Source organism: Poeciliopsis prolifica, unplaced genomic scaffold (assembly GCF_027474105.1).
Source record: "Poeciliopsis prolifica strain line A6 unplaced genomic scaffold, Auburn_PproV2 SCAFFOLD004, whole genome shotgun sequence".
NCBI lineage: Eukaryota > Metazoa > Chordata > Actinopteri > Cyprinodontiformes > Poeciliidae > Poeciliopsis > Poeciliopsis prolifica.
The window spans coordinates 13,809,480-13,829,307 of NW_026562379.1; the positions used below are offsets into that span (position 1 = coordinate 13,809,480).

At 37.2% G+C, this 19,828-nt stretch overlaps 1 protein-coding gene across 1 annotated transcript in view; it reads left to right on the forward strand.

Annotated features, from left to right (window-relative positions):
* The window catches only part of gbe1b (glucan (1,4-alpha-), branching enzyme 1b), a 100,493-nt gene that overhangs the window by 12,078 nt on the left and 68,587 nt on the right, over positions 1-19,828 (forward strand). Inside the window, exons 2-7 of the mRNA XM_055027793.1 lie at positions 119-288; positions 3,915-4,030; positions 7,098-7,223; positions 10,452-10,587; positions 14,778-14,868; positions 16,199-16,408. Coding sequence (XP_054883768.1) covers positions 119-288; positions 3,915-4,030; positions 7,098-7,223; positions 10,452-10,587; positions 14,778-14,868; positions 16,199-16,408 — 849 coding nt within the window. The remainder of the gene's footprint in view (positions 1-118; positions 289-3,914; positions 4,031-7,097; positions 7,224-10,451; positions 10,588-14,777; positions 14,869-16,198; positions 16,409-19,828) is intronic.

Here is a 19,828-nt window from a genome sequence, read left to right on the forward strand (position 1 = left end):
GAACTAAGCCTTGAATTTTCCCTCTTTTATATTGTAGAACTTTGAATGTAGCCATAAGAATTGTAATGTGATGTTGAATTTTCATTTCATGAGTTTATCTTTTCTGTTTGGTTGAAAGGTATGACATGCTAAGGAAGCAGGTCCTTCTGCTGGAGGAGGCAGAGGGAGGTGTTGACCAGTTCACACGCAGCTATCGCAGCTTTGGTGTGCACCGATTGCCCGACAACAGCCTGTTTTTCAAAGAATGGGCTCCTGCTGCTGAGGCCCTTTTTCTTACTGGTGAATTCAGTAAGTAGTATGAGTTTTGTTCTTTTGCCTAACAGATGAACTTGTTTTCTCTAATTAACACCAGATTATTGAAATTTTGTATTGTTTTCTGTTATATTAAATATATCCTGAAATATCATGGCGTGTCTTTTATGGTGATTTAGGTAGAAAACACGAACCTCTAAGCTGATTAAATCTGTAAGAAAAAGGTCAGCATAAAGCACTAAGAGGGCGTTGTCTTGTTCAAACAGCCCTCCAGGGTGAAAGGAATGTAAGAAATGTTGAGTACACAGTATGCATTCCTTGCATATTCAAGACGTTAAATTTGGAGTATTTATGTTAATATTTCAGTTGCTGGTTATTTCATCATTGGTTAGAAAGTTGTTGAAAGAGTGCAACCACTATGTTTTTAAGGAAATCTTTATTTTTTCCCAGTTCTTGAACTTGAAAATAATTTTAGGTCAATACTTTTGGATGTTATTTTTTTTTTCTGGAGCTTGCAGAGAAATGAAAAAAATAATTAACAAGCACGATTAAGCCTTTGCTAATTGTGTGTTGTTAAAATGAATGAGCTCTTTCATGACTCAGTTGTTTTTACTGTTCTGGTGATTCTCTCCAGAGTGGTGGGAGAGCTCTTTGTCCATTTCCTTTTTTCACAACAAAACATTATAATCTCGAAACATTGACAGATGGCAGAAGGTGCTACTCAACCAAGACTTTCCCCCACAACCTCTGCAACTTGTGACTGCGTCCTGCGACAGAGCTGTCAAGGCTTCAGCAGAACTCTTTGGTGTGTCACTGCATCGATTGTGCAGAGCTTTGATGGCTCTAGTCATGGTCACAAAGAAAAGCACCCAGAGCCCATGGTGTGCTGACACACTCAATGGTGTGCTTACACCTGGAGCTGCTTCAAAGTTGCAGTTCTGCATGCGTTACAGAGGCACACATTCATCTGTCCAGCTGCTCTTACAGCAAAATGTAGAGGGACTTTGCAGTGACATACAGATGCGACAAAGAGGAGAGCAGCAGAGCAAAGGCATCAGACTATCACACGGAACTGAAAGAAACAAGCACGCAGTTAAGAGACTAGAAACGATTGAATGACTAAACCAATAATCTCGAACTCTTTTTGTTTGACAGAAAACATGCATGGTTTGCAGCTCAGGAAAACTACGGCATTTAATAATAATTTTCCTGGTGTGGTTAAATTCAGTTTTCCAGACAGGATATCATGTTCTGAAAGAATAAAAATATTCTTTAGGAGATGAGAGGAGAAAGTACACATAGTAATCCCACCAGTGTTTTTGTTAATAAATTGTGCAAGACAATTGTTTTAAATGAACATTTTTAAAATTAACAATGACACTTTATGAAAATGTGCTCAGCAAAAATAAATCTATCCATTTGGGACTTTTTACACATCCTGATCAAAGATGACAGTATATTTGTGCATCACTCTCGATAACAAAACACATTATTCTGTTGAAAATACTTATTTGATGGAGCATCTGTCATATCTATTTAATTTTTTTAAATTGATAAATGATTTTTGGCTAATAGGCAATCATTTGAAACTTATTCCTCTTTTTTTGAGGATATTTTTCAGAAAATCTGTGATGGCTAACATCCAAAAAATGTCTTCAACAGAAGTTTAATGTTCAAGATAGTTTTTTCTGGAATATTTTTAAAACCACATTGGAAGACCAAGTTCTCCCCAGAAGGCAACAGGACGTTACAACTCTTATCTCTTAGCTACAGTGAAAACGATATTATTGGCATTAGTGGAAATGTTAATACCCTCAGATTGATTCTGTGTGCAAAAGTGGAAATGTATCAATTTGTTTTTTGTTCATTTTTGTGCTAGTTAGTTCCATGTCTGTGCTTTCCTCTTTCTGTATTCCTACACTTCCTTCTCCTTTTTAATTATCTTCCCAGGACCTTGGGCAGCAGCTCAATTCCAACATTCAATTCTGTGAGAGATTACATTTTGACACGGCTCAGTCATATTATTTGATTTCAATTTCATAGCAAATGTGGAAACAGCCCAGCAGCCCTAGTCATGAATATGGTGCAGGTTGGACGCATAATACACTGTTTCCTTTTTTTGTTTGTTTGGTTTTTTTCCCAGTCGAGTTTAGGCTAAGGGAGATAAATAAATAGTGAAAAAATATGACTTCCTACCTGTGAAAAGTGCTGGGGTTGCGCCCCAACACTTCTAGAGCATCTCCTGTGATTCATTTTCTATCCTTGCCTTGTATCCACTCATGAATAGCAAGCAGATATGCGTTGCAGAATGAAAACATCTTAAATTGACAGGCCAGGGTGGTCACTTTATAATAAATGTTTTGTGTTCTGTCAGTTGTAGACAACTGGGGATGGTGTTGGCTTTAAATATAGAATTTACGACGTAGTCTGATCGTTTTTTTTCTCTTCTTTTTTGGATGTTGGGGGCCTCTGCTTTATTCTCTGTTGCAATAGTCACATGACCCAAAGATCAGTAGAGAGATCAAACACAACAGCAAGGGGTTATGTAAGAGCGCTTTTTTGTGAAAATAGATCATAGAAGTCAGAAAGAAAGGTGGAACAGAAATGAACTGTTACTTGTGTTTGCACTTTTCAGTACCTTAATTTTCTTTTGTCTCTTTTGAATTTTATTTCCTGGAAGGGCAATATGATTTGGCCAAATTGTGCAGTTTCTGGAGAATTGTAATATTTTATGACTTTTTTTCCCCCTTTTCATGTGAGGAGTGAATGGAGAGATTCACATTCAGCATGCATTATTTAGACACACTCCAGTTGCAGTTTTTTATTTTGAAAATTTCTGAATGTTACTTTTTTTCTTCAGAAGAAATTTTCTCATGTATTTTTAATGTACCCATTTCCATTTGTGGGATGGGAAAACCATTGTTGCCACTAGTCAGTGGTGGACACAGCTAACTAAAAAGTTGATTGTGCCAACTCCAAGGAAATGATCATTCAGCATTAGTTCTGTAAATAATACAGGCAAATACCAGCGTGGAATTTAGCTTTCACGAAAGAAATGGATTTACTTGGTTTTGGAAAAGTGACAAGTAAATTTAAGCTTTAAGATTTATTTGGAAAAAAGTAGTTTAGAGGAAGCTGTGCGCTAAATATTTTCAAAAATGAAAAATTAACTCTGCTATTAGTGCATTAGAGGAGGTGCGCTAACCACAGCAGATAGGTTTTTGCACTGCCTTACTCTGATATTAAAATTAACATTAAAATGTTTCTAGACTCAAATATTGGATGGTATGGAAAATAAACACCAATTGCATGAATAGGCTTTAAAAGAATCTATTTTTTGTGTTTCTCTTCAAAATAATATGAAATTTTTTTTAATGACTTTTAAATTTGGAATGTTTGTAGTGTAAAATTTGTTATGCATTCTTGTGATCACAAAGGAAAAGATAGAGATGAGTAATGGGAATATGGTTTTAATTACTGTCATCTGAAGAATCACAGCTGCATGTTTCTTAATAAATGCAGAGACCTACCAAGAAAAACAGTTACTTTCTTTAATCCACTTATCTAACTCATGCATTTTTTGTCATCAGGACCTGATCAAAATATTGAAATTTGTAAATAAACTTAATTTAAGTGTTTAAATACTGTTTGTTTCCCCATAGATGACTGGAACAAATTCTCTCACCCTTACTCCAAGAAAGAGTTTGGCAAGTGGGAATTGACTATTCCACCTAAGTCAGACAACTCTCCAGCTGTGGATCATCTCACCAAGCTGAAGGTAAAGAACAGAACATCTTCATGCTTCTTTTCACGCCCTCAGTGGGTGACGTCTCGCCGTGACGGAGCAGACAGTTGTCACTTTCAAGCTGTCGTGTGCGGTGTCTTATGAACTGAGGGGAAACCTGGCATGTCGCCATCAACAACATGTCATAATCACAGGGCAGAAGTGAGATTGCTATATGTACACAGACTGCACAGTGGAGAGCAGATACACCTGAAGAGCCCCATCTGATGGCTATGATTTCAGCTTCCATCTGCGCACTGTGAGAAATACCTCAGGGCTGTGCTCTCTTTTCTTTTCTTCCTTTTTTTCCCCCTCCCAGTTCAAAATGCACCCCACAGTCCAAGTACATGATTAGTTTTAAGCTTCAGTAAATAATTCCTCAGGGTTAAATGCAAAAGATGCACCTCCCCTTATGTATTGTCTCAGCATGCATGAGAAATAACCCAAAAATTGTGATGCCAGACGAGGAGAGGATGGCATCGCTATGGACTCTCTCCTTGGGAACGGGTCATCGCTGGCACACTCCCGCGCCCCGGACCGCATGCCCAACTCCCATTGTCTGCAGAGGTCAGTCTAAGGACGATAAGAAGCAGATGGAAATGCTGGCACCTGGCCTTTCCTTGTGCACCCCTGCTGCCGATGAATAGCAGTCTTGCTGTGAGCTCCACTTTGGAATTAGTTCCACAGCTCTCCCTCGTGGATGCAAAAGCCTACCTCCGATCACTCTCATGGAGAGCGGTTTGCCCTCCCATCCCCTTTGTTCGAGGCCTAATTTTTCTTCATAAACGGGTTTTGTCCCTTTGTGGGGGTTGCTTTGGCATAGAAAATGCAAAAATTCTATTTTAATGCTGGTTTGAGGTATAAACGTACTTATTAGTGGCATCAATGTCCTATTTATTTCTGGCTTTTAGTGACATACTTAATTTATTTTTTCCAGGTGGATTATACAACAATTACATAAGGAGAATTCTTGTCTGCATCGGTTCAAAATTTCACACACACACTTTGATTAGTCATGAGTTCGTTTTCAACGTGGTGATCTTGACCTTAGTCTCTTGCCGTGTCCATTCCAAGCCTTAGTCAACACGTGTTTGAAATAATTTTCGTGGAGGACCACCCAAAACAATCCAGTTTATAACCCAACTGCTTGAACACCTGACAATAATGACAAGAAGAAAGTTTATAGGAATCGATATTTGATTTGTACAGCTGGGTGTGTCTTTACAACTATGCTAGCACTCCCATTATGCAGGTGACAGAGAAGCAACCCCAGATTCCTGAACTTCACTTTGAAGCAACAAGTTATTGAATTTGGACATAACTTGGTTTTCCAAAAGGACAATGGTGCATTGCAACTGGATTTGGAATACACAAGATGAAACATTAAGGCTTTAACCCTGTTGAAAAAAGATGATAGCTCATTCTCAACAACAGAATCTACGAACCGATTTTAAATGAGCTGGTGCCAAAAGTCCAGCTACAATTATGCCAAAGGGTTGTTGGTGTTTACAAAAAAATAATAAAACTGTTTTACATAAGAAGGTCTATTCAAAATGTATGTAATTCAGCCATTAGACATCAGTTTGACCCTCTCAGGATCACAGTAAATCTGCAGACTTCTGCACAAATCGCATGTCTTGTCTTAGAAGATGTTTGTTGTATTGTGTCATTCTGTAAACCTCCGTCAAAAACAGTGACTGTATGCAAACAGCAAATCAGCAGCTGAAGTGATGAAACAAATATCTTTATGTTTTAGCCTCACTTTACTTCTTGCACACTGCCGAGCTCCAAGTTTTTTTGGTTTTTTTTCTGGCTCAGGCAGTGTTTCAGTTTGCCCAGCAGTCAACATTTTCTCTAATGTTCCTAATTCTGGCCAATTTGTCTGAAGGACCGGTACTCTGTCAGGCTTTGTGCCAGTCCATTTATCTAACTATCTTTTCCTAATCCTATAAACTATGAAGCTTGTCATACTGGGAACCAGGCAGCTAACTCCTAGGTGGCCTGCCCATAATGAAAAAACCCTAGAGGGGAGTCTGGCTACCGGCTCACAGGCAGGTGGCATTGGAGCGGTCATTACTTCACAACAGCGGCCAGATTTACTTGAGTTCTAATGCCCGTTTCTGCAGGGGACAAAATAGGGCGAACACATACTGTGGGTAATACGTCGATTTCTTGGTGGGTTTTTCCCAGCTCCCACACTGCTTTTCTCCTTTATTATTCGACAATGGCAGCAAAGTAACTTGTCAGATTTCCAAAGTGTGTTTATTTTAGCCCCATCCAAACCCCAATTGCATGACATAATGGATGAAAGGCAAGGAATAATGATTTAGACGTCCTGATTTTTTTGGAGGGGGCTGGGGGAATTGTCGTGTTTTGTTTTTTTTTCTAATTTGCTCCCTGGCTCAAATCCCTTCTTGAGATAAGCCAGTAAGTTGCTTTTTTTTTTAAACCAATCAGTGTCGCCCCATGCAGGAAAATAGAATGCAACATAATCACCATCAAATCCAGGTTCACTTAGTGTTCTGGTCAATACTTTTGCAGTTGTCGCCTTGGTTTCTCTGAGAAAGATACAGAGTTATACATTTTGTGCTGCAAAGTAGAGAACTGGAACAGAAGTGTGTGTTTATGATGAAAGGTTTCTAAAAAATGTTTAGTTTATTGGTTGAACAGTCTGCACAATCTCTCTGTGTAATGGAAAGAGACAAATGTCTCAGTTTTATGATGTAAGCATTTCATGGCTGGAAGGCGTAAATAAGTGCAGGCTGTAAAATCATAAACATCGAGAGGAAGATATGCGCAGGAGCCTCAGCGATGGAAGCCTTTGATTACTTTCAAAGATTTTCTGTTCTTATCTGCATTTAAGTGTTTAACTTTGAACATTTTACGTCTTGCAAATCTTGGGCTCATTTTGGGTTTGAATTGTTCATTATCATTCCATCTCATCAGGCAATGCAAAGTCTAACCATATGCTAACTGACTGTAGTGGCTGTTTTTGAGTCCACTTTCTATCACTCAAGGTGTCCTTGCTTTAACATAACACTCATTTATCTTATTTCCCCAGGTGGTAGTTCACACTAAGGATGGTGGGCGCCTCTACAGGATCTCGCCTTGGGCAAAATATGTGACCAGGGAGGAGAAATCTGTCATCTATGACTGGGTTCACTGGGATCCCCCTCAGCCTTATGTTGTAAGCAAGAATTTTATGAATGGTTAAATTGTTTATTTACTTTGCTACTTTTATTTTTGTCTTAATTATGTATTTGGCATCTTGTTTTATTTAAATGTTGATGACTAGTGAGTGGAACAAAACATCCAATCCACAATATGAGGTGATTCACCTTACTTGTTTCACAAGAACGACATGAGAAAGACTTTGGCAATATAATGGGAGAAACCAATAATCCTTTTTTTCACTTGTAAATGTTTCTCAGATCACAAATTGGGTTTTAATATTTTGAGTTCAGAATATTCCAGACCAAATTTGACTAGTCACTAGACCAATTATTGTGTATTCTTTATCTTTGTCTTATAATATCAAATAATAAAACCTTTTCACATGCCTTTAAAAATTGTTTGTCCATGCAGTTGCTTTCAATTGAACTGTTTTTGTCATACTTTAAAATATGAGATTACATTTTGATGTCAGACAATGTCAGATAAAAAATGCTTTAGTTTATCTTTATGCCATCTAAGCCAACTTGGAGTTTTGTGAAAAGTAATTTTAATTTATGAATTGCCGTGATTACGATAATCAAATTATTTGTTTCATTTTCACTAGCCACATCCAGGCCTGATAACATATAGAATCAAATAAGCAATTTAGCAGAACCTGTCTGAATACAGTAGCATTGACCTACAAATCTTAAAAAGACAGGGAACTACCAAAATATTGTTATTACTTTGCAGTTTTCGCCTTGGTTTCTCTGAGAAAGATACAGAGTTATACATTTTGTGCTGCAAAGTAGAGAGCTGGAAGGTCTATTCAAAATGTATGTAATTCAGCCATTAGACATCAGTTTGACCCTCTCAGGAGGGTTTATGATGAAAGGTTTATTCAACAATGGGAGCAAAGTAACTTGTCAGATTTAGCTGACAAGTTACTATTGTAGTTTTGGGAACTACAATATTTTACAATAACTACATCTTGATTGCCAAATTTTTTGTGTGCAGTGATCTACAGCAAATCCACCTCTGAATGAAGTTTAAGACTATAATTGTAAAATGTCAAAATCTGTTAATAAATCTAGCTTTTTTGTCATTTTCTGTCAGACACACACACTCCTCACACCCTGAGGGAAAAAGGCAAAAATTACTTTCTGTCTTTGAACATGGCTGCATTAAAGAGCTTCACAAGCAAGGCCTCTTGCAACATGCCGTCAATGCAGAGGTCGGACACAGAAAGACAGTCACTTCAAATTTCTTAAAAGAAATTTGATGACGGTTGGATGAGAAAGTTATGGGATAGACCAAAGAAATTTCACTTGCACTGAGCTGAAGGATCTGACGGGCTGTCGGTAAAGACACAGCCAGATCCTTAGCCCAAATTAAGGCCCATGCATGCTGACTGGAGCCCATTAACTACAATATGGCATCTGTGAAAGAACTTGAAGAACAAAAACGGTCACGTCTTCTCCCTGTCCACAACGTATTCATTTACACTTTGCAAGGGACCATTATACATTGGACATTGAAAGAAAGAAGAAAGTTTTTCTTTGAGAAAAAAGTTTTTTTTTAGGTTTTTCTTTGGGGGCAGATCTATCGTAAGTCTCGGGTTGCATGTTGTCTGTTATAATTTGATTATTCTGCATCTTTTTACTTCTATTCTTGTTTCTTCTTTTTGTGTTTTTATGCTCAACTTTCAACCCTGTTGCGTGCTAGCAGGTTGAAATTCTAAAACTTGTAACTTTCTTCCCTGCTCTGAAACTTTTATCAGGATTGTCTAAAGTGCCGTCTGCCAGAAGTGTAACTGTTTACGCTTCTGGCTTAATAGCTTTTAATCTATTAAAAATTAGATTAAAAGCTAATCTTTAATAATTAATTAGTTGTTTTTCCATTTCATTGTTAAAAGCCTCATTGCGGCTTTGATAGTTTGGTGCCACATCAAAATGCATCATTTTGAATTTGTGCATCTGAAACTAGATCGTGATGTGTTTCCCTTGCTCTTACATTGAATAACATGCTCCTTCATTTTAAGTGAACCTTTCATGGGAGCTTGTTGCTTTATTCTTGAATAGTTTATAGATAAAAATAGATTTTTCAAAGGCTCTCAATGTTTCTCAGTACTACTTGATGTTCTTAGCTCAAGAGTGAACAAGGGACAAACACTAAGAGGCTATTAGCGTCCACCTTGCTTTCCTTATCGTTGGTTATTTGGCACCATTTTAATTAGTTGGGGCTTCTCACTGGTGCTATATTTGTTTTATTTACAAGTGCCTCAATCATGTACTTTAGCTAGTGGGTTGAAGGCCCTGTGGGTAGCACTCAGGAAATTTTGTCTATATATAAAACAAGCCCTTCGCCTTTTTTTATTAGAGATTAAGGGAACTATTGGGACAGTGCCTCGCAAAGGTATTCATACATATTTTTCAAAATACAGGGTTTAATATGCTGAGACCAATCCAAAGTGCCATAAGCTGAAAACAAGAAGATTTTTTTCTGACAATTTGTCCAAAGCAAATATATGTCTCCACAAGCCACACGTGTCAAACTCCAGTCCTCAAGGGCTGGTATCCTGCATCTTTTAGATGTGCCTCTGCTACACCTGAATAGAATAATTAGGTCATTAGCAAGGCTCTGGAGAACTTATCTACACAAGGAGGACGTAATTAAGCCATTTCATTCCAGTTTTTTGTACCTGTGGCACATCTAAAACCTGCAGGACACCAGCCCTTGAGGACTGGAGTTTGACACCTGTGGTCTACATGATGCTATGTCTTTGCTAAACATCTAAAGCCTTAAAGAACAGATGCGGTTCACCCATACACAGATAAACGTAATTTACCAATTTATTAGTTGACTTCTGAAAGCAGTTGGTTTTATGCAATTTTATTTGGAATATGACAGTAAGGTGTACTCAATACATACGCACAACATACTTTTTAAAAATGTATTTGCATTTATTTTTATTTGTGAAGATTGAGATATAATTTTTACCTTCACTTTAGAATTAAGCACTACTTTGTATTGGTCTTTGACATAAAAAGTCAATACTTTCATGAAGGTTTGTGGCTGTAACATGACAAAGTTTGAAGTTATTCAAACATTGTGAATATTTTTTGAAGGTTAAAGTGATTCATTCCTTGTAAAAATGTTTAAGCAAAGATGCACATGTCATTTTCATTTATTGTATTTTTATTTCTCTGAAAGTGTACTCTGTTATTTTCATCGTTTATCATACTGTTTTTGGCATTTGCAGCACATCCATCCTCGCCCAAAGAAACCCAAGAGCCTGAGAATTTACGAAGCCCATGTTGGCATCGCATCCCCAGAGCCGAAGGTCGCCTCGTACAAAAACTTCACACACAACGTGCTTCCTCGAATAAAAGATTTAGGTAAGACAGGGATTATTTCCCTTCTTAGGTCTTTTATTTATTATGTTGTCTTCATGTGGTTCAGACTGATCTTAAATTCATCCAAAAAGCATCACACATTGTACAGCCAGCGACGAGGTGAATGTAAAACAGTGGTTGTATACCTCTTTTCACATACACAATTTGGACTCTATGATTTGCCAAGAAAACAAAGAAATTCCCACTTTTTCTTGTTTGTCCTTTTTATATAAATAGCTGAAGGTATTTCTATCAGCACTGGCCCATAACACAGGAGACAAGCTTTACTGCAGTGAGTGCCACAGTTCCTGCAGGAGCAGTATTTCTCCGTGGCAGACCTGTCACATTCCCTGTGCAAAAAGTCACCTAAGCATCCTGTGTACTGACACGACCTAAAGGGATCTCTGGCCATCAGGTAGTGTTTTGTAAAGAGGCCTTCCGATCTTAAGTCACAGTAAAACTGGTGATTTAAAGGATATACCTGTAAACATGCTAGCTGAAGCTGGTAAAGGACCTTCATTATTTGCAGTGAAACATGTATTGTAGATATGAGCTAAAACGTCATTCAGCAAGGAAGAAACCATTGCTTCACCAGCATCAACAATATGAATTAGATAATAGCTTCAAAAATGACTGTGTGATAAAGTACCTTAATTCTTGTGTATAATAAAGCTATAGTTGAAGAGTTTAGCTATACTGACTCTTGCTACAATTGAAAGAAGAAGGTGGAAGCCTGTAAGCCTTGACAGCAGCTTCCCAGCTGTGAAGTATGGTGGTGGCAGCATCATGTTGTGTGGATATTTGGCTGCATGAGTGACTGGTTCACTTCTCAACATAGATGGCGTCGTGACCAAATGGTGTTTTGTGGAAATATTGAAGCAATAACTCAAACTATCAGCCAATAAATTCTATCTGATGTAATGGACCCAATTGTCCGCAAACTATTGCGAGAAGCTCTGAAAAGTCTTCATGTCTCAAATCCATACCTTGTCAGAAAATTTGTGGACAAACTTTGTGGAAAGTAAAACTAAAAATCTATTGCTCATTATTATGACATAGATCAAATATAAATCTTTTTAAACAGTAGTTTAGCTGTACTTTTATTAATATGTTGGGTCTTGTACCTTATTAAACAACCAATTAGTGCATTTATCTAAACCAAACTTTAAATATCAATAGTTAAATTCACCATTGGTATCATTTTGCATTATTTTGTATGTAAGCGCATACCTTCTTGCCGTCGCTTTATTAAAAGGCGCCAGTATGACTGGTGCAGCACACCAGGAGACTTGTGATAAATGCTGTTTTCCTGCTTGTGTCATCTTGTTTAGCGGGTAAAGAAACTGCCAGATTAAATGCTGTCAAAGAATCCACCTGCAACAGCTCAGGGATTTTGCACAATAGGATTCACTAGGAGGCTAAATTTCATCGTCTCCAGTGATGGCTGACTCTGCCTGCCATTTCATTTTCTTGACTGAGGAGAGTGTACATATATAAATATAAAAAAGAGAAACTTCCTCTCACCCCAGTGCTTTGTCACACTGCTTCAGAGGTAAAGTTTTCTCTCTTTCTCCCTTTGCCTGAAAAGATATATATAAATAAATTTGCTCCAGACAACAATGAAAAACCTTGGGGCCTCCCACTGGAGTGCTCAGCGGCACTTTAGAAGCCTGTTGTTCTCTTATCCATACACAGTTTTTCTAGGTCTTTTTGAAATGTCGTACATGACCTCCTAACTCTAATAGTCGGTGTTTCCCTTTTGCCTGAGCTTGTACAAAGGTGCTAGAGCTGGTGTCAAAGAGGAAATGCCTGGAGCTCATTAGTACACTTCGACTGGCACAGGTCACATAAAATCAGGGTTTGAAGAAGGAAAAGAAACTATAGGTTTCAAATGTCTCTTGCAATTATTGCAGCTAAGTGCATCCAAAAAAAAAAAAAAAAGGAAACTGTCATACAGTACTCAAGACACTTTCATACTAGTTTTGCAATGCTTTCCTTTCTTGTGCCGCACGGCCAATTTATTGCATTCTTGTTTTGGGAACGATTCAAGCAGCGGGTGCCTGTCAAATGAATCATATGAAAGGAGGCGCTGACAGGACTGATGCCCCCCACCATCTTGAACTGTCCAAATAGACATGATGCAATGCTCTTAGTAACAAAAAAGCATCAAAATATTAAGCAACACTTCCTTTCTGTCAAAACGTATTCAACTCTTATCTGGATCCAATTGTGCATACAGTGCTTTGCAAAATTGTTCAATCCCCTGTGATTTATTTTTCCCATATTTTTTATGTGGCAACCAGAAACAAGATGGCGAGATGCTTTAGTGAGACAGTATTGCTAGATGTAATAATCATGAATTCAGGCAGAGCTTTGATGAAATAACAATTTAAAGTGCTAATTGATGCCAATACTTCACATTTAAAGTTGGAAGTTATGTATGCATTTTAATAATATAGTATAACTTTGAAGCACAGCTGCTTCAAAAAAACGTTGCAATATAATCACCAAATCATGAACTCACACAGCCTCTGCAGCATGAACTGAGTTTGACCTGATTTTAAACTTTCTCTGAACTGCTGGAGGGGAAGCTGCATAAAGCAGTAAGCACCATCAAATCGTCCTTTAAAAATTGAGATGCAGAGATTTTGCGCTGTTGCTGATGAAACAAGCTCATCTCCGTTTCAAGACCGGAAATATAACGGCATTGGTTTACTGATCCAACATTTTTATGAGAAAAAAGGTGCTTAACAAACCTGTGTGGTTACATCTAATGAAGCTAGAATTGGCCGTATCAGATGGAAAACATCTGATTTGCATCAGGAACTCTTTGCCATTTGCTTGTCACTTGCAGGGAGGAAAAAATAATTATTAAATTTCGTTTAGTCAACCACTGAAGTGTATTGATGTACTGTAAGAAAGTTTTTGAACAGTGTCCTGTTACAGCGTAATTATGATGTACAAACATGATAATATATTGTGTAAGCATAATATAATGTATAAACATTATAATTCTATTGTATAATGTCATCCAGATGGTGGCGGTAGTGTGCTTTTAGTCCATACATAATGAAGGTTAGAACAACAATTAATAAACATAAAATAGTCAAGTTTTGTCTAAGACTTTGTCTAAGACATGTAGAGATACTGAGGCGGCTGCACATTGTTAATTAAATCGATATTAGCATGCGCACTCTGAGAAGGACTCAGAGTGGAACTGCACAGGCAAAAAAATAAATAAAAATCTGTTACAGCCTCTGAATGTGGCAGCCTTGCTAAGATTCTTATCAAACAAAGATGATTTTCTCAGACATCTGAAGGCAAAGAAAATCACACCTCTGATGGATTCTTTCCACCAGTACAACTACTCTAAACATGCAGTTTGAGGATTTTGAAATGGCCTAGTCAAAGTCCAGACCTGTAACTTATTGAGAATTGGAGGCTAGACTTAGAAATATGTATCCCCATAATGTCCATCCAATTAGACTGATCTGGAACTACTTACAGTCCTGCTTATGTGAGACCATTATTAGGTGCAGTAATTAGATTTTCTGAACTGTTATTAAGTTACTGTCAGACAATCAAAATACGTTACGGTGATAAGTTATTACATTATTGACTTCATTACATTTAAAATGGACAAAATTATTGCGGTAGTTATTATGTTTATGACCTTGATCGAATTATTTACTTAGACAGGCAGAATACAAATACATGTCACAACTCTGACTTTGTTAAAGTAAAAAAAAAAAAACAGTTGACGATCACATAAAATAAAAAGTAAAGCTCCCTAAACTAAAAATATATGAAGTCTCACAGACACAGATTGTCAGATTTTTTTTTTCTTCCCAGAATTCTCCTGTAATTCAACATCCCTGTCAATTATGACGAAAAACTTTTCTATAGCATGATGCTGCCAACACTATGTTGGTACATTATGTTGTACAGTGTTGGTTTTCAACTGCACATGTCTTATTGCATGTAAACAATGTGTCATGCAGATCATTAACTTCAATTTACAACTGTGAATGATACTGTTAATTGGTGACATAAAGTCTTGATAAATTATCTTTATATTGACTTTATAAGTTCAGAAACTATAAAAAAAGTTAAAGTGGAATGAATACTTGTGTAAGGCAATGCAAATTATAAAAAGTTAATGTTTTTTTTATCTCAATTTCTTCTTCATTCAGGTTACAATTGCATTCAGTTGATGGCAATCATGGAACATGCCTACTATGCAAGCTTTGGATATCAGATTACAAGTTTCTTTGCTGCTTCCAGGTACAGCTTAATTTTAATAAATGTTGCAATATTTTGTCTGCATTGTTTAAACAGCAATAGATGTAATATGTATCGGGTTATTGTTTGGAAATAGGATTACATGCAGAAGCTCATCCATATGCACATTTCATATCCTTCTGCAGACAGTATTTGCGCATTAATTCAGAAATTGTCATGCTGAACCACACTCCCCTGTCATGTGCTGACCAAAAACTGAAATAAAGTAAATAAAATAAATAAATACAGTGAGATGAATCCTCTGAGCCACATTTGTTCAGCTTCCAGTATAGAGATTCATGACCTGCTTCAGTAACCACAGGTGTTAACAAATCAGCCGGGAGTGAACTATGAAGGATTAGAACTCAAAGGCGTATTTGTCGCAGAGTTTCCCTATTCATACAGTTTTATCCACTCCATGTAGTATCTATAACTGCACTCTGTTGTAAACTGAGTGAGCCGCTTCAGCACAGTCACCTCAAATCAAGGTTAGGCAGTCTGGAACCATCAATAATCTCTCTGTAAACACGTTCGCTGTTAATCCATAGAGTGGGGGGATTCATAGATAAAGATAGACCAGAGTCTTTATCGTCTTTCAGAGATGCTTATTCCTTCTGTTTATACTGCATCATTCAGGGTAGTGTATATATTGCACTTTCAACCTTTGATTGTCTGATAGTCAAATTTAAAACGTTAGAATTTGTATACAGATAAGGGGTGAATTTGCCTGTTCACTGACAAGTCTGGGAGGATAGAGAGAATCTTTCAGGTTCATGCAAAGACTGTTTATAATGTGTTTCTAGTTTAAGAAGAAATCATCACATAAAATGACATAAATATATTTGAAAACATTTTGCAGATGTGTAGAATAAAATATGCAGGACGGCCTGAATGTTTACAGATGACTGTTTAGTTGCTTTTTTTTTTTTTTTTTACTAATGTAGCTACACTTCCATTCATAAAACCCAAACTTTTCAGCAACATACAACGTTCAGTACCACATTAGTACTCCATCCGCTGTGTTAGTACTACCTTTGATTCCAAGTCTTTTTGAAGTACGTCTCTAAAGCTTTACAAATGTAGAGAGATTTATTTATTTTTTGTCTATTTTTACTGAAAGTTCAGTCAAATTGGCACAAAGTGCTGTAAACATCCATTTTAGTCCTCTGATCTGTAATACAGGAAATAATGGTTGTGATGTGTCTTATGTTCCTCCTTTAGACACTGACTTACTAGTGATTTGATGGAGTTTAGGTCAGCTCTATTTAAAAAAATAAATCCTAATTTAAATATTTTAATTTATTCAATCTTTGTCTGTCTTTTGTCCTCGTAGTCGTTATGGTACCCCAGATGAGCTGAAAGAGCTGATTGATGTCGCTCATTCAATGGGCATTGTGGTGCTGCTGGACGTTGTCCACAGTCATGCGTCCAAGAACACGGAGGATGGCCTTAATGCCTTTGACGGGTCCGACTCCTGCTTCTTCCACTCACCGCCGAGAGGGGAACACACTCTGTGGGACAGCCGCCTCTTTAACTACGCCAGGTATTTCACTCCACAGCACCAGTAACTAATTCATCTTTATTACCAAATCATTCTCATTAAAATCAGCACCAATTCCTTAATAGAATTACTAAATATAATTTTATTCACAATTGAAAAGTAGAAATACCTATTAATAATTAAAATAATGCATAATGTAGAGTAACAATTTTGATATGGTGATAATTTATGAGTGACATTGAGTGACATTATGTTGTTTTCTTCTATCCATATGACTCGAATTAAAGCAGTAAACTAAATCTAAGTCTTTAATATTGGCTGTTTAACTGGATTAGATGCTTGAATTAGGAAACACTGCAGCCATTTGTAATAAATAAATGTAAATGGTAAAAGTAATGGGGGGGTTTTTCACATGCTGTGAGTAATTCCCTTTAATATAATTGCACATCAGGTTTGAATATGTCCTTATCGTATCGCTCATGAGACCAAACATAAAACTATTGTTTTGGTGTTGACATGCATTCATTTTTGTTTGAACTGAAATACGAGCACAACTTTTATATTAAGAATTTTCTCAACTAAAACCTTGTACATAAAGCTTTGGCAAAATGTTACATTTTTAAAAAGATGAGTGGGGTAACGGTAACAATATCACTTACAAATAGCAGTAATCCAGCCTGACAAAGGCTGTTTGAGGGCCATTATATCCCAAATTTTCAGCCTCTTTTCACAGTGTAGAGCCACTTTGCTGCCTGACCAAAAAACAGATTTTGTTTTGCATTTGTTCTTTTTTTCTTTCAAATAAAACCCAACTGAAATTTAAAGGGAGACTAGGCTTCTCTTTGTGGGTGCTTTTTAGCTGCTTATAACAACATTCAACCTCGTGTATTGAATGATTGTGCTCTTAAGGTACATAGCCAGTAAGGTCAACATATGAAGAAGATGACTTGCTGAATATTATGTGTATTATGAAGTATTACAGTAGTTCCACTAATTAGTGGAGTTATATTGTGATTACAATGTCTTGATGAAACCTTCTTTTCTTAAGCTGTCTGGTATCCGCATTTCCTCTAACATCAGCTTTTTTGCACCAATAACATTTAACATTAAAACAGTAAAAGCTGTTTTAATGTTTTTACATTAAAACATTGATGTTTTAATGTTTTAATTAAATTATTAATTAAAACATTGGGACAGCCAATTTTTATTGACTGTCCCTTTCTTAGACTGATACTTCATTGCTATGACTGATGATTCTGAATTTTGAAGAATACAGTCCAATTAACAGGCAATTTTCCATTTTTGTTACATTACTTACTATCATTATGAATGTGCCTAAAATGCCAAGACAGGACACTGGGGAAAAAAATCCCTTCGTGAGTATGTCCTACTTAGCTCACTCACTAATTACATTCCAGATGCAACAGTTTCAGTTTCTCTAGACACTGACAGATACTTTGTTCAAATTGTGGTTTCTGCAGGGGAAACTTGCTTTTCTAAAACTATATCTGATTCATCACACACACTAACTGGCGTCTTGGTCCTGCTGATGTTGATTTAATTCAGAGCAGTTTGATATGGTCGTAGGCCTCTAGCATGTTTTGATGTAACTGTTCCACAATTCATTGATACATTTTTTTTAATATTGTTTCAGTAAATCCTTGCAGAGAGTGTCTTTATTATTTTTATTGTCTTAAACTTTAATGAGTACCTTTCAGCTGCTTTCTGTGCATCTTTCACGTACACTGACAGCTCTCTGAGCGTTGTGCACAAAGAGGTCGCATGAGACACCTGAGATCTGCAGCATCCAATACAATCTCTCTTTTAATGTGCACAGAATTTTGATTGAATTCATGATTATGAACAACCATGCAAAAAAAAAAAAAAAACCTTACATGTCAAATTTCAGCAAAAGATCAGAATTGAGCATTAACACCTGCTGAATAAACTCAGCCTTAGTGCAATATTAAGGCAAGAAAACAGCCTTTGGATTGCTGCATTTTTGACTCCTCATTTATGTTCTTGCTGGGGCAGATTAAGAGCAGCATCCTAATGTTACCCATCACATTCAGCTCATGAGGGATATTTAAAAAACTTCCCTGGTTACATCAGATGTATAAATGAGTGCAGTGGTTTTACTGTGGTTCATGATGTAAAATGAACATGAGCAATATTTAAACAGGCTGATAAATGAGGCCAAATGGGAGCTGACATACCACTCAGACTGTCTGATGCAGAATGATATGTTGAAGGTCAGAAGCATGATGTGATCACAGAGATGGCACGTTGCAACACACAGCAACATGCTCAGGAAATCCAGCCAGCTGTCTATCTGACACACATAATTCACAAAATAGGATGTTAAGGGGGAATTTTCCGGTTATTTTGATTGTTACCTATTAAACCTCTGACATGGCAGGTGCTGATTTTAATCTACCATGAAAAATCACTTCTTATACCAAATTGGCAAAATTGAACTTGTCAAGAAATGATATTTCATGAATTTTCTACCGCTTCCAAAATCCAATGTACGACAACATTGGTGGTTGCTGTTGTTGTTGGCCCCATTAATTAGACGTCTCTCTTGCTTTTGCACCCAGAAAATAATCCCAGTGCACATTTGGGAGGCACTGTTGAGTCTATCAAATGCCTTTTTGAACTCAATTTTTAATAAGTGTGTGTCACTGTGCAGTAGTTTCCAATACATTATACAATGCTTAGTGTCAGTCGTGTGGGCTATAATAAGAGAACAAGGTTCTCCTTTCATAAGTTATTGAACCGTCCTCATATCAGAAGCCCTCATTAGACAGGGTGCAGACATATGCTGCGACTAGGAGGCATGTGAAGAGTCATTTGTAAAAACCCAAAGGACCACTGCAGTGTCATAACCAGTTCATTTGTCTTCTTTACTTGTCAGAGGATGTTTGGACGTGTCGTTTGTGTCAAGCATTCTGTAACTCACTTTAGAGGGAAATGAACCTCAGAGGCAAACTGTGAACTCAGCGTGAAACGGTGTGTTTTTAATCAAACATTCTATCTATGAGCCACAGCACTCTGACCATGATGTTCTTATTAGGATGACAGAGGCTGACTGATGCAGACTGTCGTCCTTATGTCCATTTTTGCTGTCTGTTTTACTCTGCCTTTGCTGCTGCATTTTCATCCAGACACCTTCTTTTTTATCGTTCTAGTCTGCGTTCCACTTTAGCTTTTCCTCATAAAACATTCAACGCAGTCCTGGGAAAATGCTGTTTAGATAGATGCCAGCCATCCAATTTGTTAACTTGCGTTGCCTCTGAGTCAAATGCATCGACATTCAGCATTATAAACGTCTCGCTTTGCAGGCATTGGTTCCAGGCGAGAGAAATGCTAGAATTAGTTATGCTGCTGGTGAATACCAACTTACAGGGGAGGGATTCAAACAGTACAAAACTTTGTTTTAACAAGTAAGCATGGGTGTTA